The sequence below is a fragment of the Centropristis striata genome, chromosome 15 (assembly GCF_030273125.1).
Source record: "Centropristis striata isolate RG_2023a ecotype Rhode Island chromosome 15, C.striata_1.0, whole genome shotgun sequence".
NCBI lineage: Eukaryota > Metazoa > Chordata > Actinopteri > Perciformes > Serranidae > Centropristis > Centropristis striata.
In genome coordinates, this window is record NC_081531.1 from 30,563,678 (window position 1) to 30,588,687 (window position 25,010).

General features: G+C 37.2%; 1 protein-coding gene across 11 annotated transcripts in view; it reads left to right on the top strand.

Annotated features, from left to right (window-relative positions):
- The first annotated feature begins 961 nt into the window (after positions 1 to 961).
- Positions 962 to 25,010, top strand: part of LOC131986692 (RNA-binding protein Musashi homolog 2) — a 273,297-nt gene continuing 249,248 nt past the window's right edge. For all 11 annotated transcript variants that reach the window (XM_059351764.1, XM_059351763.1, XM_059351765.1 and 8 more), the window contains exons 1-5: positions 962 to 1,099; positions 1,423 to 1,463; positions 1,756 to 1,837; positions 2,376 to 2,460; positions 18,564 to 18,605. In XM_059351764.1, coding sequence (XP_059207747.1) covers positions 1,038 to 1,099; positions 1,423 to 1,463; positions 1,756 to 1,837; positions 2,376 to 2,460; positions 18,564 to 18,605 — 312 coding nt within the window. In that variant the 5' untranslated portion in view covers positions 962 to 1,037. The remainder of the gene's footprint in view (positions 1,100 to 1,422; positions 1,464 to 1,755; positions 1,838 to 2,375; positions 2,461 to 18,563; positions 18,606 to 25,010) is intronic.

Below are 25,010 nucleotides of genomic sequence, written 5' to 3' on the forward strand. Positions count from 1 at the left end.
AATATGCATAGTTGTTATCATAGCATGAATGCATTGGTCATGTTAAAAGCTCTAAGTCCAAAAATCACCTATTATTGAAAAATGTATAATATACCACTTTGCAATAATATTGTTATAGTGACCATTAAAGAAAAACAACATAATTTAAATGGATAAAACAATAAGTAATTGTTGTTTGTATTCAATTATTGAGACAAAAATAATGACAAAGTAGTCACACACTCTAAAAAAATAAAAAAATAAAAAAAGTCTATAATTTATTTGGACATTAGAAATAAAAAACAATGTTTCAGCAAGCTGCCCTCATCAGGTTGTATTCAATTATTGTTCATCAACATGCCTTTTCCACTATTTTTTTTTTCAATAAAACAATATGTCAGTTGATTGGTGCTGCAAAATTATCTATTGTATTTTTGCTTCACATTATATGCCACTTCTAGCTCAATGAAAATCTGCTATCTTTTTGATTTAACACTTGTGAGCCATAACAATAAGGATTAAAAAAAATAATAACATGCAAATCAGTTTTAGTTGCTTCTGTCTGAGGGACTATATTGCATGGCGGAGGAATAACAAGCTATTGCAATTAGTGAAAACCCTCACGCAGCTGCTTTGTAAAGGTTTGCTTGTCAGTTGAATAACAATATGTAAACATTGCTAATTAAGAAGAGCATTTCTTGGACAAAGATTTTTTTTTTTAATGGTATGTGTCCACTGATTTAGAAGAGCAATAAGCCACTTTCACCTCTAGTGGCTTAGTGCTTAATTAAATGACAAATCGGAGGATTGGTTTGCAGATTGCCTGAATTGACGTCAATTGGATTGGTTAGGTGACAGAGGCAGGCTCCGCCCCCTGTGGGCCAAGGTAGAGCATGCTGAGAGAGGGAGGAGGGAGCAGGGGGCTGAGCTGATCCCACGTGTGACGCTTTCATTCCCGGCTCAGTAATATTCTCATAGCGGGGCTTTGCATATCTCCTGCCGTATCTGTGTGTGTCTGTCACTGTTACTGTAGTCCCAGCCTATAGTTTGAAATAGATATGGAAGGAGACGGGAGTCAAGCCACATCCGGAAGCCTAAATGATTCACAACATGACCCGGGGTAAGAATCTTTCTAAATTTAAACCTAAGGTACGATTTTTTTTCATGTTACAACATCTTAGAGAGGACTTCGACTGCCGTGCTGGATTCGTCCCCACAGTACGCACTTAAACCGTGCACGGGTCTGTTTCCAGATTCAGTTTAAAGACCTCAGCTTTGTAGCGAGAGTGGCCTCCCCTTTTATGTAGATAGACTATAATTACTAAGCGCGAATGTGTTTCCATAGTCTTCCTTTATCCTTTAAGGTCGCTTTTAGAAGTAGTTAGTCGTCAAAATGGCCGAACTGACATCTGGACTCACTTCTGTTGTGTTTTCCCCTTACAGTAAAATGTTTATCGGTGGCCTCAGCTGGCAAACCTCACCAGGTGAGACTGTTATTCTCTTTTACACCGTATCCAGTATTTCTTGTTGTTTTGTCGCTGTGACTGAGTGCTCGTTGTAGCTGCTGGCGGTGTATGTGCGAATGTGCACTGTGCAGTAGTGTACTGTATGGGATATCTCACTAGTGTGTGCGCACGATGTTATTTTTGATCTCCGTCCATCTGAAGTCCTCTATTCGACCCCTATGCGCATCGCGGGGTGTTTTTTGAAATACAGTGACAACAGCATGCCCATATGTTTCTGTCAAATGACCCGACATATTTTCTCTATTCACAGACAGCCTTAGAGACTATTTTAGTAAATTCGGAGAAATAAGAGAATGTATGGTGATGAGAGACCCCACGACAAAACGCTCAAGGTAAATACAGGGCTTTTCTACTTTTCCTTTCCAGTGCATGTAGCGATATCGCTTACTTTGTCCGTGTTTAGTATTAATCCAGCGTGTATGTGTGTTTCTGTGTCCGCGCGCGCATGTGTTCGTGTGTGTCCCTGTGTGCGCGCGCCTGCGTGTGGTTTCACAGCAAGCCAGATAAGCTTAAATGCTCACTGCTGTAAAGCTGCAGCCGAATGCAATTTGACATTGACTTTGTGACTGCACCACAATGTTGGTGTAGTGTCGTATCATATTGTAACATACCAAATAATGATCAGCACTGTCCCCAGTTTCTGTTGCAAATCTGCTACAGGACGTCCATAATGTGGATTATAAATACATTTACACAGACATATTGTAATAATACTAAGGTCATAGGAATATTATGCCTGCTGGCATGCAGTTTATTGTGCCATGTGATAATATTTTATTTATCATTTTGTATTTGCAAATAACAACATGTATTGTAATTTTGCATGTATGCATTTTAACATTTTTTCGTCCTTGTGTCTTTGTTTTGCAGAGGATTTGGGTTCGTTACGTTTACAGATGCTGCCAGTGTAGATAAAGTCTTAGCTCAACAACACCACGAATTAGACTCAAAGACGGTGAGTTAATTTTATCCACACTTACATAAGTGTCTATTTCTTGTCCAATGTTTGCACTGTTTTGTTAGTGGAGACCCCCCCCACCCCCACCCCCACTCTCCCTCCATAACTGTGTGACTTTTTACTGCCTAAAGGCCTTGTGGGTAAACACCTCTTAGGTTAACAGGCTGTGTGGATCAAGGTCATGCATAAAGGCTTAATGCATGATGGTCCCTTCAACACTAAGCTTAGCAATAAAACACAACTCCAGGGTGAATATTACATGTGTTCACTTTCACTTCTCTGGATGAATGGGGCTGACACGCCCCCTTCTTCGCAGCAGCCACATGTGCAGTGTGCATATATCTCATGTTCCACTGAAGGGCGTGCTGTCTCAGGCCCGCTGCCTTGCTACTGTTTGACCCAGAAGATATTGCATTGTATCACGCCTGATGCACCGATACTGTAAGTGTGAAAAATAGGTCTTAAAAAACACTTTTCCGCCTCAAAGTATTGCCCTGACGTCAAAAACAGAGATCTGTATTTGTAAGTAAAACAAAGCAGAATTAATCACCTTTTTGAAGATTAAATATTTTAATTAATTGGATGTAAAATTATCATATAAGTATATAATAATAAAATAAAAATATATACATGTATAATAAAACATATCTAAGAGCATCCATGATCTTTATTCTGTACATTATATTGTATGTTTAGTTACATTATAATTAGAGTCGTCTGAAAAAATAGGTTGTCTGATTTCTTTTGAATCTAAGCCAACTGATTCACAGATACTCACAGATATACACATACACACAATTACTCATTTATGAAAAACTTTGAACTATTGTGGATTCCACTTGCCCTTTGAAATTTGTCAGTAGATGAATAATTAAAGATGCTAGTCATTTTTGAGAGATGTCTGTAGTGATGGATTAGACAGGGTTCAGCTGAAATTGTATTTGTCTGGGATTTCTGCTCGGTAGGTGGTAATATCCAGATATGCCAGCATAGTTTTGGAAATGGAATAGTGCATGCTGAAGAAACATACTGCTTGTGCTACCTTGGCTGAAGGCAAATCTAGATGAAGGGATATATTTTAAGGATTTGAAGAAGACAAATTCATTGTACTTAAGGATACTTTGGAATCTCTAAATATGTATAGGATATACATTTTAAGATTTATTTTCAATTGTAATAATGTTCTTGAGCTTAAGTTTGATTGGCACAGAGCTGGAAAAAAACATACTTGTTGTTGGACAGTGGACTTTATTTTCCTTCCAGTTTTTTCAACTGCAAAGTTCCTAGTAATGTGGCTGCTCTTTTTTTTTTATTAGAAAGCTCTGAGTTTTCTGGCCAGTTTTCAGAACAGCTCAGTGATGGAGGCTTTACTTCTCCAAATGGGCTTATGGCTTTAGTTTTTCTGCTGGTCTAAAATTGAGTTATTTACCATTTGTAAAAAAACAAAACACAAACCTTTGCAACATGATTGACAACTCCAAGTCAAAATACATTATGTGGCGAAATGATTGTGGGCATATAGTTAATAATTAGCTTCAGATCCTTCCTGTTATATTAGTTTAAGTCTCAGGTGGGTTTCTGTCTCAGTTAAACTTGTGCTTTAGTGTTGCTATGTGTTATGGGAATAAGAGTGATAAGGACATTGCATGGGCCCTGTGTTCAGCCCTCTGAATCAGTGAATATGGCGAGAGAACATGGCTCTTCTTGGCAGCATGGCTGGGAAATATTGATATTTTATTGATATCGTGATACGAGAATAGATATCGTCTTTGATTTTGGAAATCATAATTTGGCATTAGTGTTGTTTTTTCCTGCAACATTTTCTTTAATTTACCAGGCTGTTTTAGCTTTATTTGCCTTTACCTTTTTATTCATTCAGTCCACTTTACTCATGATTAGGAGTTGTAATTTCCAGAAACTTTCCATGGGAAGTTAAGCTGGGGAATTTTGGAAATATTAAAAATAAAAAAAAAACATGACATTCCAACAGATTTATTTGTAAGTAGAACTTTATCAAGTTTTAATTATTTTTATTGAATACTGAATTCTTTCATTAAACAACAAAAACATGAATGTTAAATATGACATATATATGTTTAATCAAGATTATTCTCAAGCAATATATTTTCCCCAACAATATTTAAGTTCCCTGTTAAGGGCCATCCTTCAATTTTGTAAATTCCCTGCTTATTACTTATTACTGCTTTATTCCCATAAATTCCTGTTAATTCCCATGGAAAGTTTCCAACTTTGAAAATGGCCAGAATTTGATTTGACCCTCCTCATGATTACTTATGAAAAATGTAATGGTCTGAATATTTTATGAAAGTACCAATAATCAACTGAAAATATGTCGTCAATAAATCAATATCGAGAAAAAATATTTGGAGGGATTTGGTAAAAATATGTTGAAATGTATTTAGGGGCTGCTTGAAGATATACTGTAAACATACTTAAATGCAGAATCTAGAGCAGTTGGATTTCTTCAAGCTTGACATTTTGAATGAGCAACTTTGTGACAGCTTGACAGCATACATATATATATATATATATATATATATTGTGTGTGTGTGTACAGCAAAGGTCGGGGGGATACGTGTGAGAGAGGGTTGCACATAAAAATATACTGACACCTGGGAGTTGTCCTATACAGCCCCAGTCTCTTACTGAGGCCTGATAAATGGAGTAACTGCTGGTTCAATGCCTTGCCCAAAGGCACCTTAAGAGTAGTCGTAGCAGGAAAATGGTTTAATTCCTTGTGCATTTAAAATGATGCTATTAAGATATTCACTGGATTTAACTTCATGACCCCATGCTCACAGCACAATCTCCACTGCTGCTTCTATGTTGCAACAGACGTATTGATTGCAAAATAGTTTTTCACCCATAAGGAAAAGGTCTTTGATACTTTTTTCTCACATGAGAAGTTATAAAACTTTTGCCTGGAGCTTATACATATTGTCATTATCAAAATGTAGAATATTCTTGCCCTATTTTCGTATGTATTATTTATGCCTGAGTTAAAACACAGGGTTTTCTTGCTCATCTAAAGCATATTAAGTAGTATGCAAAATCTGTGATGTAAAATTACCATTTTGAAATTGTGAGCCACCTCTGTTTTATATTAGAATAAAAAAGTGTTACAGCTACAGATATATTCATAAACAATTGTATTACATCACACTTATTGTAGCCTGTAGGTCATATGTGGCAGACTTATGCCGTACTCCTCAGATCTGACAGTGCCTCACACTGAGAACTGAACAGTGACATTTTAAGGTCTGACATCCAATCATCATTTTCTCTGAATTGTGGCTTTAGTGCACAGACACAGCAAACTTCTCTAAATTTGTTACACATCTGTCCTGACCTAATTGGCATGTCAGTCGGGGTTTGCTGTGAAACCTTTCCTTTTTTATTATATTCATCATTACTTCTTGTCAGGTACGATCTTTCCCCAAAAAATCCATATGTTGTGGTTTTTCATTCTGAATTTGTTAAGGTATTTTTTGGGGGTGCTTTGTTTGATGTTATTAGATGGCATACAGTAGAGAGCTGACAGGAAATGAAGGGAGAGAGAGGCCCGGCCAGACTCTATCAGGGGACGTTGTGATTACATGGTCAGTGTCTTAAAACCGTTTGGCCACCAAGCTGCCTCAAAGAAATAGGTTTTCATGACTATTATATTGGACGTTGACTTTACACGGAATATTTTTAAATATATATGGAAATAAGATTTGCATATCTGATATTAATGATTGTTTCTAGGGGTGGGCGATATGACTGCAAAAAGAATATCACGATATATATATATAGAGAGTTTTTTTTCCAATAACGATATTCTCGGCGTTTTGACATAATACTGAAAACTATACAGTAAATATGATTTTTTCGAGTCTGTTTAAATAAAAATCAAACAACAAAATAAAAATCAACCATACATCTTAATTGTAGTGTAAATGTACTCTTGACAAAATGGAAGTATTAAAAAATAATAAAAATAATTCTGCAAATGTCAGTGGTGGATCTGGTTCTAGTTCTGTACTTCAGTACAATTTTGAGGCACGTCTACTTAAATTGCATGTTTCCATTTTAGTAACTTTATACTTTAAAAAAAAATTACTTCACTGCATTTTAAAGGCAAATATTGTATTCTTTACTCCACTACATTTAGCTGCCAGCTTTAGTTAATTTTCACATCAAGATTTAACATTTTTATAAATTATACCACATTAAATTATATAAAGTAGTTAAAATGAGCGGTTACCTTTGTGACAGTAAAATGCTTCTTACAGAATGCATCAAAAATAATTATCCAACAATATATAGAGAATATATCAAACGCGGTGCTTTTGTACTTTAACTTCAGTTTTGAGCGTAATGATTTGACGTCACTATGTCAAGAAGTAGGAATGTTGGCATTATCGCAATAAATGAGATAAATAAAATATACTGGTTTCTGATTCTTGTTAATGATACGATATGGCACACCCCTAATTGTTTGCATGTATTTTGACTCCATAGGCTCAAACCTTAAATATAATTATGATACCAATTGTCACGTAATAATAGGGATGTCTGCGTCATGAACAACAACAAATACTTCTTTTGCTTGACATTTTCCAGTCGGATGAGTGTTTGACAGTATAATTGACATACCAAAGATCCTGACTCAAATACATGCAGAAATTGATATTTCCTAGCCTCTAATGTGCTGTTATCCGTCGGCGTGCAATAGAAGATTACAAACCTAAGGCAGCTGTCTGTGTTGTTTTCCCCACTGTTTGTCATTGGGCTGTAACTGCTGTGCTGTTGTATATCTTAACGCTCACACCATCAAGATCGCATTGCATTAGGATCCATCATATCTCTTTATAAAGTTGCTTGGCATGACTGAAAGGAATGAACCGGTCCGGCATCAGGATGCTTCTTGATGTGTTTGCAGGTGTTGGTTCGATACAAGTCGTCCTACTTTTGCAGTGCTTGACTGAATCCTTACCAATGTTTTTTGACCTGCGTAACCTTGAAGGGAGTGAGTGGCTGGAGGTGCTGTGACTGTGAACAAGTTGAGTCATATTATTCCTACCGGGAAAGTTGAAATCATACCTAATTTACATTTTTTCCCCTTCTTTGTTTATCTCATATTATGTTACATATATTGTAAATGGTAATTGATTTAATTTGGCTTTGGTGTTCTGACAGAGACACACGCACATTATAGTTATTATTATTATTATTAAGCGGTATTATTTCAAAAGCAAACACAGAGATATTTCTTGCTTTGATTACATTGATACCTCACAACAGATTTCCGTATGCAACAAAATTGAACATAACATTTCCCTTGTCAATGTAACATCCACAAAAATATCAAAATGTGCCACGACAGGCACACCATCAGTCTCCCTCTTCTTCTTTTTTGGCATTTTTTTTCTCCACCGTGTGCTCTGCCTTTTGTCCGGTTATGAAAACACTCCGACGAGGATGAATGTGAATGAGACATATGGAGAAGCACAGCCGGGGGCTTCAAAACACACATGCTGGTAATTCAGAACATATTTACCATTTTTCATGATGCTTTGTTCAGTTTAGAAATATGCAACTCCTAGCATCTGTTCCTGAAGATGTTTCAAGGCAGGCCGGTATGAACAGGGAGATCACAGAACATGATTTTGCATTTGAGAAGTAACAGTTGAGAGCTTAACAAGGCAGCGGCTTGATTCCAGCTTCCAGTTGTCTTTGTTTTATGTCAAGCAGTTGAAGAAAAATTCTAAAATTGTATAAAATATTCATCAGGGACCTACCAGAGGTTATATTCAATATAAATAAAATATAATATATATGTATCATCTTAGTATAAACAGCATAGATGTGGTTTTAATCATACTTTCTTGCAACCTGTGAAACTCACAATCATCAACATTTTCTTGTCGTGCTGCTCGAGTAAGACAATAATCATAATCATTGATTAGTCATTGAATATGAAAACATGCATTTATTTCATTTAAAAATAAACTAAAAAAAAAAAATAAACTAACAGGGCCCTTCTTGAACTTTCAATACTCTAAAAAACAAATGAAAAACAAATAAAAATAATTAAATACAAGAAATATATATATACATTTATAAATAATAATATATTTATAAATAATATAAATAAAAATAGATAAACAATGAATAAAAATTCTATTACTATATATCAACTATATATATATACATATATGTATATATATATGTGTGTGTGTGTGTGTGTGTATATATATATATGAGATATATACATGTATATAGATATATACATGTATATATATTTACTGTTTGAATGTTCTGCTTGATTTATTTCTGACTTCTCAGAGAAGTCCAGTGAGCCGGCTCACATCTGGCTGTAAAAAGGAGAATTCACTTTGTTATTTGCTAAATAAATAACAATAATATGTTAGTTTTAAACAAGCTTTTGAAAAATTTCTCGTTTTTATAACAGGTGGTCTAATACATTTTTTATGCACCGTATATATATATATATATATATATATATGTGTGTGTGTGTATTGTTATTTATTTAGTGCGTGCGTGTGTGTGTCTAGGGCATATCTCGCTGACCGTTAGTCAGACTGACCTAAGATTTCGTATGTGGCTTGCGCCACATCATTATTTACGTAGGACGTGTTGCGGCATTGCACAGTTTCCGATCGGACGCCCAGGGCCGGTTCTAGCCCATTGGCTGCCCTAGGCGATATTGAGATTTTGCGCGCGTATGTATTATGCTGTACACTAATATTTGATACATGAACTACAAGCAAGGTAATGGTCTCAGAACATTTTTATTTTTAGAAACTTTGGAACTTTACCAACAACAACTGAATTGAAAATACGAATAAATAAATAAGAAAACACAGATCTTCATCAAATTAAGAATGGCAAAGACTGAAAATAAATAAAATGTAGACATACAAATGCAATAAAAATAAACATAAAAATGAAATTTAAATGTACATTTATATTTGATACATGAACTACATACAGGCAATATAATGGGCGCCCCCTGCCAATTTGACGCCCTAGGCAGCCGCCTTGGTGGCCTGTAGGAATAACCGGCCCTGCGGACGCCTTGTAGGGGAGCTCCGCCCCATTGTGTGATAGGCCTACACCTGGTCAGTAACACAATTCACTCTGGATTTCTGGATTTTCACACGTGACTCATCTCATCTGTAAGTCTATTTAGCCTTCCTATTTTTCGGAGTTTTAAAATGCGCTACAAGGTTCGATTTTCCAATAATATTCAAATAGTTTCCAGTGAATATCAATGTTCAATGGATGGTGTGCACACCTTATGAAAAGTAAGTGTTTTATGGAGTTGCAGACGTTGTAGTGTGGCATGTAATGTACGAATACATACTTCCAACGGGCACTGCACTAGTCATTATGAAACAGGATGTGGTCCAATATTAATTTTATCTCAATTATCTTTAAAATAAAATTGTAATTGAATAATACAATAATTCTGTTTCAGCCCTGTTTTCTTGTAAGATAATTCCAGCTGTCATTGAATGACCCTGCTCAACCTGTTCACACAGTTTTGATGTTTTAGGTGAGGCAGGAAACAACCCAAGAGGGAAGGAGGAGAATAAGCACGGGTGCGCAGCTGTTCTGGGCAGATCTAAATCATATTCATCAAATAGGATTTGAAAGTAAAGTCAAATCAGTGAGCTAAACCCTGACTTGCTCTTGTTTAAGTATAGCAGGTGCTCTGTCTTCTGCAGTTAATTATGGCTGAAGGCGTTATTAGTTCATGCTGTATCTGTCTCTTGTCGGTGCATACAGAACATCAGATGTTTGTCAAGGCGGTAATGTAATATCTTGTGTAATACCAGTGAATCTGGTCCAATTTCCTTGTTGAGCGTGAGATTTGGTAAAATTCTCATTATTGTTTTGACGAGCATAACAAACTGCCTTTTCGAGGTGTTATTCCACCGCAAAAAAAAAATCAGTAAAGATTGACAGCACAGATATGAAACGTTTACGTTTTAATTTCTCGTCTGTGCCGTTGGTATCACACAGGCACACCTGTGGACCTGCTCACACACTTAAGTTGGGAAAAGCTGCACGCTTTGATAAGCCTTTTCCTTTTAGCTTAAACACCACACCATCATGCTAGTGTAGATATGTCTTAAGAGAGAGGAAGAGAGTTTACCCAGGAGCCGCATTAATATATGAAATCCTTTTTATAAGATGTGAACTTAAGATATAGGCTGTTTCTCTGCCCCGATCTCCCACAGAGAGCCTGTAGTAAAAGGCTGTGGAAGATAAAAGATGGTGGGGCGGGGTTGGGGGGATTCCTCATGGTCTGTTCTCATTTATTATGTTGACATATCGGGTTGTATGATGTCTTGAGGAAATCCACCTTTGTTCTGCGTGAGGTCATGTTTCATCATATAGGAAAGATGCACCGTAACAATTAATTTGAATAAATCTTGTTAGGCTGATGTAAAGAGGCTTTAAGGTGAGAAATACTTAGCAATACACCGGAGAGGCCAGTTTTGCTTTGGAGTGAGGTACAAGATGTTGACACAGACTACAGCTGTGTGAGAGACCTCACCAGCAGTGCTTCTTTAGCATGTCACTATTCATGCTCATTCACTTGTGCTCTGCACGAACTGAACTTGCCTGGATGCTATCTGAAATATCCACGCTGCAAAAAGGCACACATATTGTAATTGCAGAGCCATTTGACAATGACATCACATTAGTGGCAGCCAGTCAATTGTACATAACAGGTAGTGCTGCCATTTGCTGGTTACTGTAATTTAATCAAATAGAAAGAAGCCCGTTTTAGATGGCAGGTGTCTATAATAATCATACCCTTATTACCAGTAATAGTAAAAATAATTATTTTCTCACAAAGAACTCAGAGTGGATTTTCATTTGCACTAGTATTCAGCTTTCCCAAGTTCCGTGGAAGCATAATATCCCAAATAAGATCAAAACCAAGATACGAATCAAAACTGGGTTATTCGCATCCCTGTATCCATGATTCTAACAATATTCAGGTTTTGTGATCGCCTGTGTGCAGCTGTGCACAAAGATTTCTGGCTATTTCAGCCACTATTTTCTGTACCCAAAAGAATGTTCAGAAACATGGAAAAGGTGTTTGTTTTGTTTTATTGGAATACTCCAGGTAGCATACACATATCCAGGTTTCTCAATCCAGGATAAGTTTCCCAAAGATTTTTTCGGGGGGTTTATGACTAACAAGACTGAACTGATTAATCAAATGCCAAAATAGTTGTAGATAAATCTACAGTTTAACCATTGACTAATCTCAGTGTTACATTATTCCATTAGTCATTCTATCAATAATAATTTGATGTCTTGGCCATATCTTCTTTTAAATCACTTCTTAAGACTTGTTTTTATGTAATGCTTTCTATCTTTCTACTCTTTTTTACTTTTTCACCTTCAAATTCTGTTCTTGTTACTTTATCAGAATACTTTTCCTCGGTGTCTGAGAATGTCTTGTGATTGTTCCTGCACTGTCTTTTATAGTTTTTTATTTTTTAGCCTTATGGCATCATTCTCTCTGTCAAAGCACTTTGTAAGCTTTTTAAAAAAAAATGTGCTACACAAATAAGTTATTATTATTATTATGATTGTTGTTATTGTTGTTATTATTATTATTCATTTTATTACTGTTATCTTTTAGCTCTACGTGTCTTTTGACCAAGTATTGCTTCTACTCTGCAACATGTTAAAAACAAATACAACAACAATGGACACTGTTGTTGTACATCAACTATGCATGCATCCATGTAGTAAGTTTATTTCTAAGTTTTTAGTCATTTTTAATAACGACCCAACGCTCTCCATACTTCCCCACTATTAAAACCATACACAGGAGGTGAATTCCAGGTGTTTAGCTGCTTGATAGCACTGGTTTCCCTCGTTTGAGCAGCTAATCTGGCAACCAATAAAATGTAATGTTCAAAGGTGGAGCACATTGGCAGTCAGAGCAGATTTTTCATTCATCTCCAAGTCAGGATTCTAAATATCTATGTGCTGTTCAGTCTGCACAGCTTGTGATGTTGCCATGATAAAGACATTTCCTAGAGGGGGAATTAATAAAGTACTTTAACTGCTACTAGATGATAACCATGTGCTACAGATGGATGGGAGGGCTAGTTTTCTACAGGCACTACAGTTATGTGTCTTCAATTTGTGTGCTTTAAAACACATTAAAAAAATCTTTCTCTACTTCTACATAAGCTTGTTATTTGTTCCCACAAACCACCGAGAGTATGCCTGAACCTGTTGTATGTAGGTAGGGAATGCAACAATTACAGTGAAAGCACAGTCAGGAGAAGTGATTGAGAAGTGTTTTCCCCCCCAACCTATTAAGAAAAGCACTTTCTTGAAAAGAAAATGGACCAAAACATGCAAGGTAAATCTCTAATAGGTATTTTTTGTAATTAGTGTGTACGTTTCCATGGTATTGATGCATAAAAATGGACTTCAGTGACATAACATTTGCAAGTACTGGATGTGGAATGGCTGAAACAAGTGCACTACCCAGGTCCGGTTGACTGATCCCAGACCCTGATGGTATGTGTGTTACATAACAAAAATGTTTCAGGAAGGAGGTATCAGGTGAAACTGAGACAACACAGTCTCTGGTTCAAAGCTACTGTTATCCAGAGAGCACATTTTAGCTGCTGGCTTTAAGTATAAAGGCACTTTTTACGTGAAAATCACATGCACATGAATACATAAACCAAAGGGAAACAATTTCTACATCTCCCCTCCTCATGTTCAAATTTCTCAAAGGAGTCATTCATCATAAGTTGTGACCTAAAAAGGTGCTGCTACAGGATTTCTCAGAAGGATTGGTTAGTAAGTCCTCTTTGCCTAATTTGGTTGCATTGCTCTGAGTGTGATTTAAACAACCTCATTTTCAACACAATTCTGTGCATGTAATTGCCTCTTTTTGATAATTGTAATATTTTCAACTGACAGAAAACTATATGACCTCCACCGCTGCTGTGTTTAAGTGCTCTCTTGTGCATAGTGAAACAGGGAGCTTCATAGTGAATGGAAATTCTCAGCAGGACAGAAAAACAATTAGTTTACGCAGTATGGAGAAATGAGGTCTGATATGTTTTGTATAGGCTTAAGAAGTAAGATACATTACCAAGTATATAGGACTTTGGTATTCACAGCATAGTGTGTTGTCTTTGCTCAAATAGGGCGCACAAAATAATTGAGTTTGAATTGGTTATGCCGAGGGCTAAGTGCTAAAACAAATCTTTAAATGAAATTCATTACAAGCAGGGTTGCCATACCCAGGTGTTATTGAATTCATTTCTCATTTTGACTTGATTTAGAAAGATAACAGTAATAACTGAGACTGACAGAAAAGATGACAATGACATTGCACATCATGGTTTCCCTTCAAACACATTAAAACATAGTCAGTCTCGTTGGCTTAATTGATCCGTGCAGATGGTGTCTTTTTTGTTCTTGTGTTCCTTAATTCACATTCTTTGTGTTGTTTTCCTCAGCAGAAAGATATATCTTTTTCTTAAATATATCCATCTGTGCTGAAGGAGTAACTGTTATGAATGCATAGAATTGGCACATTGTTTAAATTTCAGCATAACACAATATGGAACACCATGAAAAGGATTTTCAGTTAAACACAAATGACTAATCGTGTGCCAAAAAGCAAATTCTCTCTCTTTTTTTTCAATTTCATTGGTATCCAGGCAAGGACAATTTAGAATGACATTGCTTTTTGCAATAGTTCTTCCTCATTGTAAGTGCAAGGCTGATGAGAACCCTCCACCACATACCTTCATACCAGCGAAATTAACGAGGAAAATGTAGCTAATGAGATAACAAGCACAAGATGGAGAAACAGGCTGATCTGACGCATCCTCCTGGTTATTTGGCAATATCTGGAGGCGTCAGCGGCCTCAGACTCTCATTTTCTCCCTGTCATATTCAATCAGCGATTCCTGCCTAAAATAAAAGCGAGTCTCTGCTGCGACCATGACCAGCAGAAAGATGGCGTGGCTGGCCTCCACACCAACTTTTTCTTTTCTTTATTTCTTTTTTTTTAAAGCAGTTGTGGTTCTTTTTTGGATATATATATATAGTTGGCAGCACCAGGAGATGATTTGGTAGCACCAATTATTTGATCGGCAATTAGCAGTAATTAAAATGTGCTTTCCTAAACTACATCGCCCAATGCGATGAATATTGTGCCCAGAATTTGTCATTGAGCTCCATCAATTGGAGGAAATTTAATACAGTAAGTAATGAGGTCAGTGATATTGGCCAGCTCTCTTTAAATCCTCATAAAAACAAATTTTGTACTGCCATTAGTCAGTGCTTAAGATATAAATTCATGAAGTGCATTTTGTTTAATAAGGGGTCTGCTGCCCAGTGACAACCCTGACAAACTTACCTAACTTGCAATCAAAGCAGTTATTAGGCCAAATCTCTGCACCAGTCTTAATTATTGGCTGTTGTAGAGTAGAGATTAATGTACTCACTAATAAGGTTCTGTTATCGCATGCTGCATTAAGTGGTAGTTTATAAATGAAGTGGTCAGTAGGAACAAAATGATTTAATAATATTATTCAATAAAATAATAGACTACAACAGTTGGTTCTGATTTGTTCAGTGAATTGTTTACGATGACTGCAGTATGGGCACTAAGATGTTAAAGGGGACACATCCTCATTTGCTGGTTCATACTTGTATTTGTTGTTTCTTTAAGTCCCAGTATTTAAAAAGCCTCATCTGCTCTGTTTGGTTAATGTTTCTGGGTCTTCTGCATGCTGTCGGTAAGCTCCAGGAAGAGCACTGGGCATTAAAGGTGAATTTCAAAGTGGCCAAATGCTGGAATTACAACTTCCGTAAAAAAAAATACTGCCCAACAAAGCCTAACTGCAGTAACTACATTTTTGGTCAAAATTTAGTTATAACTTAAAATGAATTCCTTGATGTCTGTTTTATCATGTGACAAAGTTTTAGATTTCGATTCTGCTTTAATTCAGAGAAATGATGATACTACAAAATCCAACTCAAAACCAAAGCAGACCGCTGTAATTGCACTTACCACGTTTTGCTTTGGATATATATACAAATTTAAACATAAAACCATGTAGCCTTGTATTTCTTCATTGTGTTGAATAGTGAAGACAAGAATAATAGAAATTATGAGTTTATTTGATATGGAAATTATTATCTAGTCCAAAAATAAGATTAAATTACATTAAGACTAAATTATATCATTGCTTTATAGTATTAAGTCTAAAATACCCAAATCTTTGAATATAGTTGTTGAACACTTTTAAATGCACTTCTAACAAAATAAATTTGAAAATGTTTACTCACTGAAAACAAAATATAAAAGCTGAAAGAAGACAACAACATTGTAGTTACTGCACTCTGTTTATCATTACTATTAGAACCTTTTACAGCGAAACCAGTGCAGTAACTACACTTTTGGGGTCAAAGGTCAAATAAGTCATCATGATTTTTGAGCATAAGAATTACATCATCAATACATGTAGAAATAAGTGTCATATCACTTACCTACCTATAACCCATTTGGCTGGCCAGTTAAAAAAACATTAAAAAAAACTTTAAAGCAGTTTTTCTCAGTTTTATCCTTTTGTGTAGTTACTGCAGGCTTTGTAGGGCAGTATACACCTCTAAAGATAATCTATAAACACGTGAAGAAGAAACAATGGCAGCAGCAGAAGAAGAAGAGAGGGGAGAGAACATGGCTGTATCCCAATGTCCTACAGAGACCAGGCCAGAGTCCTTCCTATCTCTGGTATAATGCACAAATAGAACAGCCTTCAGAATGTGCAGGTGTGCGTCATTGCGTAATTGGACGTCCTGCTTAAATTCAGCGCTGCAATTTCTAAACCAGTTCACGACATGGATGTGGCTTCGGCATCAGCACTCTGGCACATATTTGTGAAAATGGGAGAAGTTGCTTTAAGGTTGAATCTCCATGATTTAGCAAGTAAAAGCCACAAAGTGGATTAAACCTGAATATTTCACTGATCCAGGCTCAATTTGGCCGCTACTTAGTTTCATAAAAAGCAGCGGTGCATAACTCACCATGGAAATGCGTTCTGTGATTTCATTTTTATTTTATTTTACAGTACAGTACAAGACCAGTTATTTATAAATAACAATAATGGATAATAGCTGATTGTCGCTGTCCCTGTAATGTATAACTTTCTGAATGGCATAGATACGTTTACTTTACACATAGTACATGATCATCTGATGCATATGAATTAATAATTTTAGCGACTGAGATGGCATCAATTAACTTGACTGGCAATGTATCAAGATGACATTTATTATCTTTTAGCTAAATATTCTGGCATTTATTTATGCATATGTTTTTGTTTGACTTTGAACACAAGTTTTGTAAGTTATGTGATAACAAATATTCAGTGTAAACTGAAAATACTTATATATTTTACTTTTATTATATTTCATCCTTGGAATTTGGGCAAAAGAAGGACTCTGTCACTCTGTCTGACATTGGGACAGTCGGATGTCGATGACGTAGTATCCTTCAAATTCAGCCGTTTGAGGAAGGAATTGAAATTGTCTGAATTGTTCACAATCTGTGAATTTCAATTCTAAAGGATAAAGAAATCCTTTCCCTTGGTCAGTGTGACTGCTCCTTATAAGTCAGCTACTGAGGCTCCTTCAGTGTTGTTGTGATGGCTGTATTTGTATTTAATTATTTATGATAACTGTGTTTAAATGTTGTTACTTGTCTCTTTTTATGCTGCTTTCTTGGCCAGGTCTCTCTTGGAAAAGATATTTTTTTAATCTCAATGAGACTTTTACCTGGTTAAATAAAGGATCTCTCTCTCTCTCTCTCTCTCTCTCTCTCTCTCTCTCTCTCTCTCTCTCTCTCTCTCTCTCGCTATATATATCTATATATATATATATATATATATATATATATATATATTTATATATATATGAGGATCCTTCTTTGACATTTGGATACAGCCCATGTAGTCACAGTTGTGGAGGGTTTTCACAGTTTAAGAGCAGGACAACACAACTGTGTTTTGTATTCCAAAATGAGAGAAATTATCATTGTGATAAACATGAAAAAAAAATACAAAGCAGCAGCAGCGGCTCATTAGCAACAATATCATGGAATACATAGCACCATATACCAACTTAAGCGTCTGTCTACTATCTGTCTATAAGCCTCTATACTATCTATAAGCCTTTGTTTTTTTTTATTAAGTGATGCACTTTACTTTGTGTTCTTGTTACTGGTGTTTAATCAGCTTACGTGTCTGATTTGACTTATGTCAATGCATTTATTTAGACTAAGCAGCCATAGGCTTTCGTTTCTATAGATAGTAGAAGTCTCTAGTTTTCCTGCTGTTAAGCCCCATAGATGCAGTCATTTTATACACGGATGTCCAACGGTTTGGCTTCATGTGTGGCTCAGCGACTCTCACAGGAATGAACGGGGTCGATGTATCTGCTTCCCTTTATACATCCATGGCTCTCGGGGGCGGGGGGTGGGGGTGGGGGGGATAAAAAAGGACATCAGATTTGACAAAAGTCAGGTTTGATGTAGCAGAGCCATTGTGTTACAAAAATGCCTCCTTGCTATGTTCTTATCACTACTTTGTTGTGTAATTCGTGTGCACTCAGTTTGTAATTGCAATAATTTTGACAGCTCTTAAATACAGCTTCAGTGTCAAAAAAATGTTTCTCATATTCAAAAGCAGACCGTTAGTATCCCCACAGGCTGATTATGCAGCTTTTGTAAATCTTAATGGCTCCAATAAATTGTTATCATTGTGAGCTGAAAATATCACATTTTAATACATAATGTTTTGTATTATTAAAATTCTAGTAGTATTTATTCCTGACCACAGAGGATTTAAAATCTGACCATGTGAATGCTCGCACCGTGGGGTTCTTTTGTTAGCTTTCAGTTCGAGAAATATTTTCTACACTCGTTCATTGCTTTTCACCCTCAGAATATCACAGCTCTCCTTTTAACAACAATTTTGTTATTCTTTTCTCATTCTCAGATTGATCCTAAGGTTGCCTTTCCACGTCGCGCCCAGCCTAAGGTAAGAATAAATTGGTCACTAGCCCTGCTCAAAGAAAATGATTATGTCTCATGTCACTAGCTTACCTAATTTTGTGTGCTCACACAGCAGATACAAAGAGGCAGTGGTTGTCTGTTTTTTATTGTAGAGAAATACCTAGTCTGGCTTCATTGTTCTCACCTTGTCTGTGCTGTTTCACCAAAGCAATTAAAGTGGGACATATTAGACTTAAAGGAAATGTTCAGCATGATTGAGGTTATGTTGCTTTTTTTGTATTACCTCACTGTTTTATATCTACATCATTTTTGTCCTGGGCTTTTATACATTTATTTGCATTTCATACCCTCGTTATAATTGTTGTTATTGTCCATTTTTAAAAAATGAACTCTGTGTGCTTATTCTAGCATAGTGCATTTTGTCAATTTTACTTTGCAATGACATTAATCAAGCTTTATTGTGAGTGTAAGTATGAAACAGGGTTGTGACTGACAGGAGGCGGGCGCTAATATATCTGCAGAAGCTATCATTTGTTGCTATTATTACTCTGGTCTTGTTACAGTGTTTTATTTTAATGAATGCAAAGAGTTTTATTTCTAAATGGAAGACATGATTGGTGACTTCTCATTGTCAGTGATGAATTGCATTTACTGGCTGTTGAATTGTTTTCTGTAGCATTTGGAGTTGAATGGGATTGAATGACATAAGTGATTAAGAAATATCTTTAATTGTGGTGCATGCATGTAGAAATGCTCCCAATTAGCATTGAAACAATGGGTGATTTAAAAGATAAGCCAATCTCACAGGAACAGTTCTTTGAGCTCCTCATGATGCATATTATCTTTTCCTTTTTCTTGATTACTGGTCTTGAACAGTTCTATAGACAATTAAATATTCAGCGTGTGCAGATGGTGCTGTGGCGTTGTCAAGGGCTTTGCTGACATGCCCTCTCACACCATCCCCCAGCTTTAGTGTGAAGGCACAGTACAGTATAGCACTATTCAACATCGCTATCAGGGCTTTTTCCACCTAAACCAGGTGGAAATCGATAATAGATTTTCTCCTTCCCACTGGATCCGAGAGAGGCATTGTTAAAGAGTTGGTCAGGTTTCAAATGAGGAATTGGCAGTGCAGGCTTTCAAAGCCAGAGCACATGGTGACTTAAGGATATCGGCATATGGTTGAGAAACTACCAGTGTTTCTCCACATTTTCTTACACGCCAAGTGTATCACTTTAACTTCTTCTGTTCTGAGCCGAGCTCATGAAAGTCGAAGGTGCAATAAAACAGCTCAGATGGTTGATGATGCTTCCAATTTTTAAGTGAAAAAGAAACTCCTCTTGTGTCGTGGTTATTGTTAATCTTTTTTTTTTAAACTGTGTTATACTCTTTCAGCAATGACTCAGAGAGGAAATACAATATTTTGAGCTGCTCTACAACATATTTGTCATGCTACCTCGCGTGGTCCATAACACTGAAATAATGACACTATAACAGAATTTGTGGCACTGCAAAAGCCCTGTACCAATGATTTATAAAATGGCTATAGGGCAAGCTTGTTAGAGAAGAAAAATGGTTGTATTGAATGTGGATTATAAAGGATCTTAAAGCAATGGGATTAAGCCAGATAGATTAACATTGCATGGGTTTGTACTTTATGTTCAATTGATTTAAGACCTTTAAAAGAAGTCCCATTCTGAGGTTCCCATTTAGAAAGTCCTCTCTGTTTTGCATTTGCTTTCTTTTGTCCCTCTTTCCCCTCCACTGTCTGCCTGCCTGGCTGCTTATGCAGCTGTTGAATAGGCTTCGTTCTTGTTTAAAGAATCTCGGCTTGGCAGGTGCCTCCGTGGCACGGGCTTCGGGGAGCAAATCGTGACGAGACCAATCAGCGTTAATTTTCTCACGGCTAACAATGACCTCGCAAGTAACCCTGCCAATGACCTCCTGCCGCTGAATGCTGCAGTATGGTAAAACTATACAGTATGTACAGCACGTAGAGTAATGCTGAAAACAGACAGGAAGTGAAGGTGAACACAGAGGACATTTCACTGTAAACAACTGAAGGTGTTTGCACCAGGATGACAGGATCACAGGAAAAACAAGTTGTATCAGCAGGCATAACTGACACTGCCCCAAAACATGGACATTTCCATTATAAAGAGACGGTCAGAGACAGACAGGAAGGAGTTTGGGAGCAAATAATCATTAAGCTACAACGAAACAGACAGCCTCGCAATCATTTAATTTAAACCTGAGGTGACAAAGTCGACTTGCTTACAGAGGAAGTACGTATAAGTATGGACAATTATGGAGAATTTTAAAGTGACACACTTGTGCTTTTCGTGGTCAATATTACACCTGAAGACATGGATATGTTCTCGTAGGACAAATCTGCCACGGAGGGCAGATTGCACTTTGCATTTGGGAACATTGAATATGTTTGATTTTTATTTTTATCTTTTATCTATGTTTTTTGCAACCATCTGCACTAGAATATTGGTAAAGGATACCAAGGGGAGATAAGCAGAGGTCCTGTCAATCTGCCAAAACATGCTAAAGAATTGCAAACTGGCACACACACATTAATAATGAATAATGTCACACAGCTAAAGCTTATCTCAGACTTAAAAGTGAGCGTTTTGTGTAAAAAATAGAAACTGTGCTTACAAATTGTGTCAAAGGTATCAATGCAGACTAGTCCACAGATATTCAGGGATTAGGTTTCTTCTGTCGGTGATTGACAGATGAGAAAGAAAGGATTAAACAATGATTATGTGATGCAGGTGCTCTACGCACATTCATTTATGCCTTGTCTCCTCCTTGCCTATGGGGTTAGCCATGGCTTTATTAGACAGGCAGCTAAAAGTAGCTTTAGAATTCCAGGATTTTAAATGTTACAGCGTCTCGACATTTAGTTTCACAACAAACTATTCTTGATCCACTCTATAAAAAATATTTTGGTGAATAACTTTCTTGCAATAGATACATCATGATAATATTAGAGACTATTTCTGAAATTATAGATATATATGGATATGAAGACCAAAATATATTACAAATTATATTGACATCATAACATGACATATGGGTTGATCTATAGGAAATTGGTTTGTGGATGTTATACCATACACTACACAAGTGTAAAAAACATCCACAGTCTTGTAAAAACACATTAGCTGAAGCTACTATGAGGCCAGAGCAGTCAAAAATTTCAACCTAACGCTTTTTTTGAATCTCTGCTTCATATAGATTATTGTGGTTTTGTATACAGAAATGCTTTGTGTTTTTAAAGTCCCAATCCTTATTTTTATTCCCATGTGAATTTAAAACCTGTTGAGATATAAGAACCCACTTGCCTTTTTAGTGTTGTGACTGTGTAGAGAAAGTGGTAAAGAAGACAGAGATGAGATGATGCCGTTTCCTTGTTTGATATTTTTCCAGTAAGGTTCACACTGAAAGATGTAAACGAGGCCTGCTCTCAGTTTCCTGGAGAAATCAAAGCGGTGGTTTCCGCCGACATTGCTCGAGATTTACCACTCAACTGTTGGCGTCATTACCGCTGCTGCCGCTGCTTTTGTTTCCGACAGTGGAGTCACACACAACCATGGCATGTCCCAGCATGATTTTAATTGCCAGTGGGACTGTGGCCACTTCAGTGGGAGATGAGTTCTGATGGCTTGTTATGGAAATGAAAGTAAGGAGCAGCAACCATTTACAGAGCAATGGGCGTAACCCTTTCCTTGCACCTCCGTGGAGGGATTTGCTGCGTATGGCATCCCGAACAGGTTGTCACTGTGTCTCTGGCAGTCTTTGGGATGCAGGAAGAAGACTATATCTGTGCACAAATAGATGTGTACTGCACCGAAGCAGCTGTGACAACACTTCCAGAAATTCTGTTTATTTTGTTTGCAATGGCAGTTTTCTCTCCTGAAGCTTCTCGTATTAAACTGCTCACGTTAATGTCAGTGAGGAGAAGAAACTGTGCTACAGTACATTGGTTGAGGTAATTCTGGGCTATCAGTCAACAATACTATCTAAGCACTGCCCCAAATTTTACTCCAGCCTGTGACAGCTGTGACTGTGGCTTCCCTGTTTGCGGCCTACTGTTTGTGTCGTTCTATTCTATCTCTGGCAGCTGGAGCCCTCTTTTTCTCTTTTTTTGTCTTTGCCTCTCTCTTTGTCTCACTCTCTGTCTCTGCATGTCACATTCTCTTTCTCCCTTTACCTCTTCCTTTTTCTCTCTTACACTTTATTTTTTGTGAATAGTAAATTGACCAGTACCTCCCAAGTCCTCCACTTGTCCCACACCTCTCTCTGGGACAGTGTGTGCTTTATGTTTTGACCTGCAGGAAACTCTCAGGTGTATTATGGTTCCGGAGATTTTAAGTCTCACGGTTTAGTCTAGAAATAATAATGCTGAATGAGGAAAATGCACATTCTCATCCCCTGTGCCTTTGCACTGTGTGACGTAATCACACACACACACACGCACGCACATGTACACATGCTATATTGGAGGGGCACAGGTGTCTAGTTTTTATGCCTCTTTGCCTGAGACAGCTGGGTCGAAGGCATTATATTTTTCGAGTTGTCCGTCCATCTGTGTCCAATTCTCCTGACCACGATATCTCAGGAATGCCTGGAGGGAATTACTTCAAATTTGGCAGAACTGTCCACAGGACTCAAGGATGAACTGATTAGATTTGAGAGGTCAAAGATCAAGGTCACTGTGACCTCGCAACTCAAGTTTTTGGCCACAACTCAAGAATCCATACGTTAATTACGGCAAAACTTCACCCCAATGTCCAATAGGGCTCCAGGACATTAATCTTGGGTGCCCACCTTGAAACCGTGGGGATTGTATAGATCTTCTGCCTGTCGTGTCGAAGATGTGTGTGAAGCATCCACGTTTCAGAATGTGTTAGCTCCTCTGCAGTAACCTCCATATGTGAAGCATTGTCTGCTGCTGAGTCTTGACAGACATGCATGTAAACAGCACATTGACTGGATGACCAAGGCTGTAATTGTAGTTTTTATCCAAATTCAAAACAAACGTGTACCTGTTGTCCTCTTTCATTGTTCTTTTTCTTCTCCCTCTCTCTTTCTCTGTCTTTTCCTCTCTGTGCTCTTTTCTTTTTTTAGTCTTTCAGGATTATAAGGCCTTAAAAATCCAGTCTTACACCTTGCTCAGTTATTTGATCTAGATTTAGCATTATGATATTCCCCCTTCTCAAAATGATCCTTATTTTAAATGACACAGCTCACTGCTGGGAAAATGAAACCTCTGTAGCTGCCAGCCCCTTTGAATGTCCCTGTGAGTTTATTAAAAGCACCAGCTTCCCCGTTCCAACTCAGATCTGCACAGCTGCACGAGTGTGAAAGAATATTCAAGGACAAAAGTCTTTAATGTAGAACAGAATCCCGTATCGATATCTTTGTTCAGCTTTACAGTTCATGACAATGAGCCCTCCCAAATACTTATTATGAGAAAGAAGATTACTTCTTATTAGACATTTCTTATTTCGAGGTATTTTATACTGTTCAGATAGCACACACAGCGGAAGAAACCAAAGGAATGTTTTGTTGTGCAGGCTATTATCCGAACCTGACGTCGCATCTCAAGGCATACGGAGCAGGTCTTATCCTTGTGAGCGACCAAGATGTCCAACTGAAAAGATATTTGCTGTATTTCTCAAAATAAATGCACTTTTGAAATGGGTTTCACAGCTGACACTAAATGCACTGACGTTTCACTGAAACCAAGAGACAGGCGGAAGACGACGGAATAGTGACAAGCGAGTTGATGGGAATTCTTCACTGTCACTCTCCTCTCACCCCAGAAAAAAAAGAGATGTGCAGCCAACATAAGTAAACCCTCCTTTAGATGGAGGATGACACAAGGAGTTGTTTTTTCCCCTCTGTGGTAATGGTTACTGTGCCGAAGCAGGAGATGGGTTTAAATCCCTGACCCGTCAGCTCCTTTGCTTTCAGTGGCCTCAGTGGAACTGCTCCAGATGAAAATGGGGCCAGAGCACAGGCATATGAATGACTGTTTGTTTGGTGGTCAGACACAATCACCAACTGAGTGACCCAGTTAACGGCTAGTCAAAGCCATGCTCAGTTTGATTCATGCATGTTATTTCTTGTGTGTTTCACACTTAAAAATGTATCTCGCATGCCTTTTTTCAGGATTTTCTCCAATACTTATGCTTCAATGGAAAGATAAATGATGTGTAAATGTGAATGCTGGTGTAATTATTTTTTTTACTGCAGATATAATTTGAACACACATTTCCTTTTGTTTGAATAATTGCCGGAGTGCTTCTAAATGGAGTGCACATGTGTGTGATTCTTCTTTCCTCGGCCTCCCTCTTTTTCTGCTCCGGTCTCCTTGGTTGCGGGTGGAGAGTAATTAGGTTTTCTAGGGGAT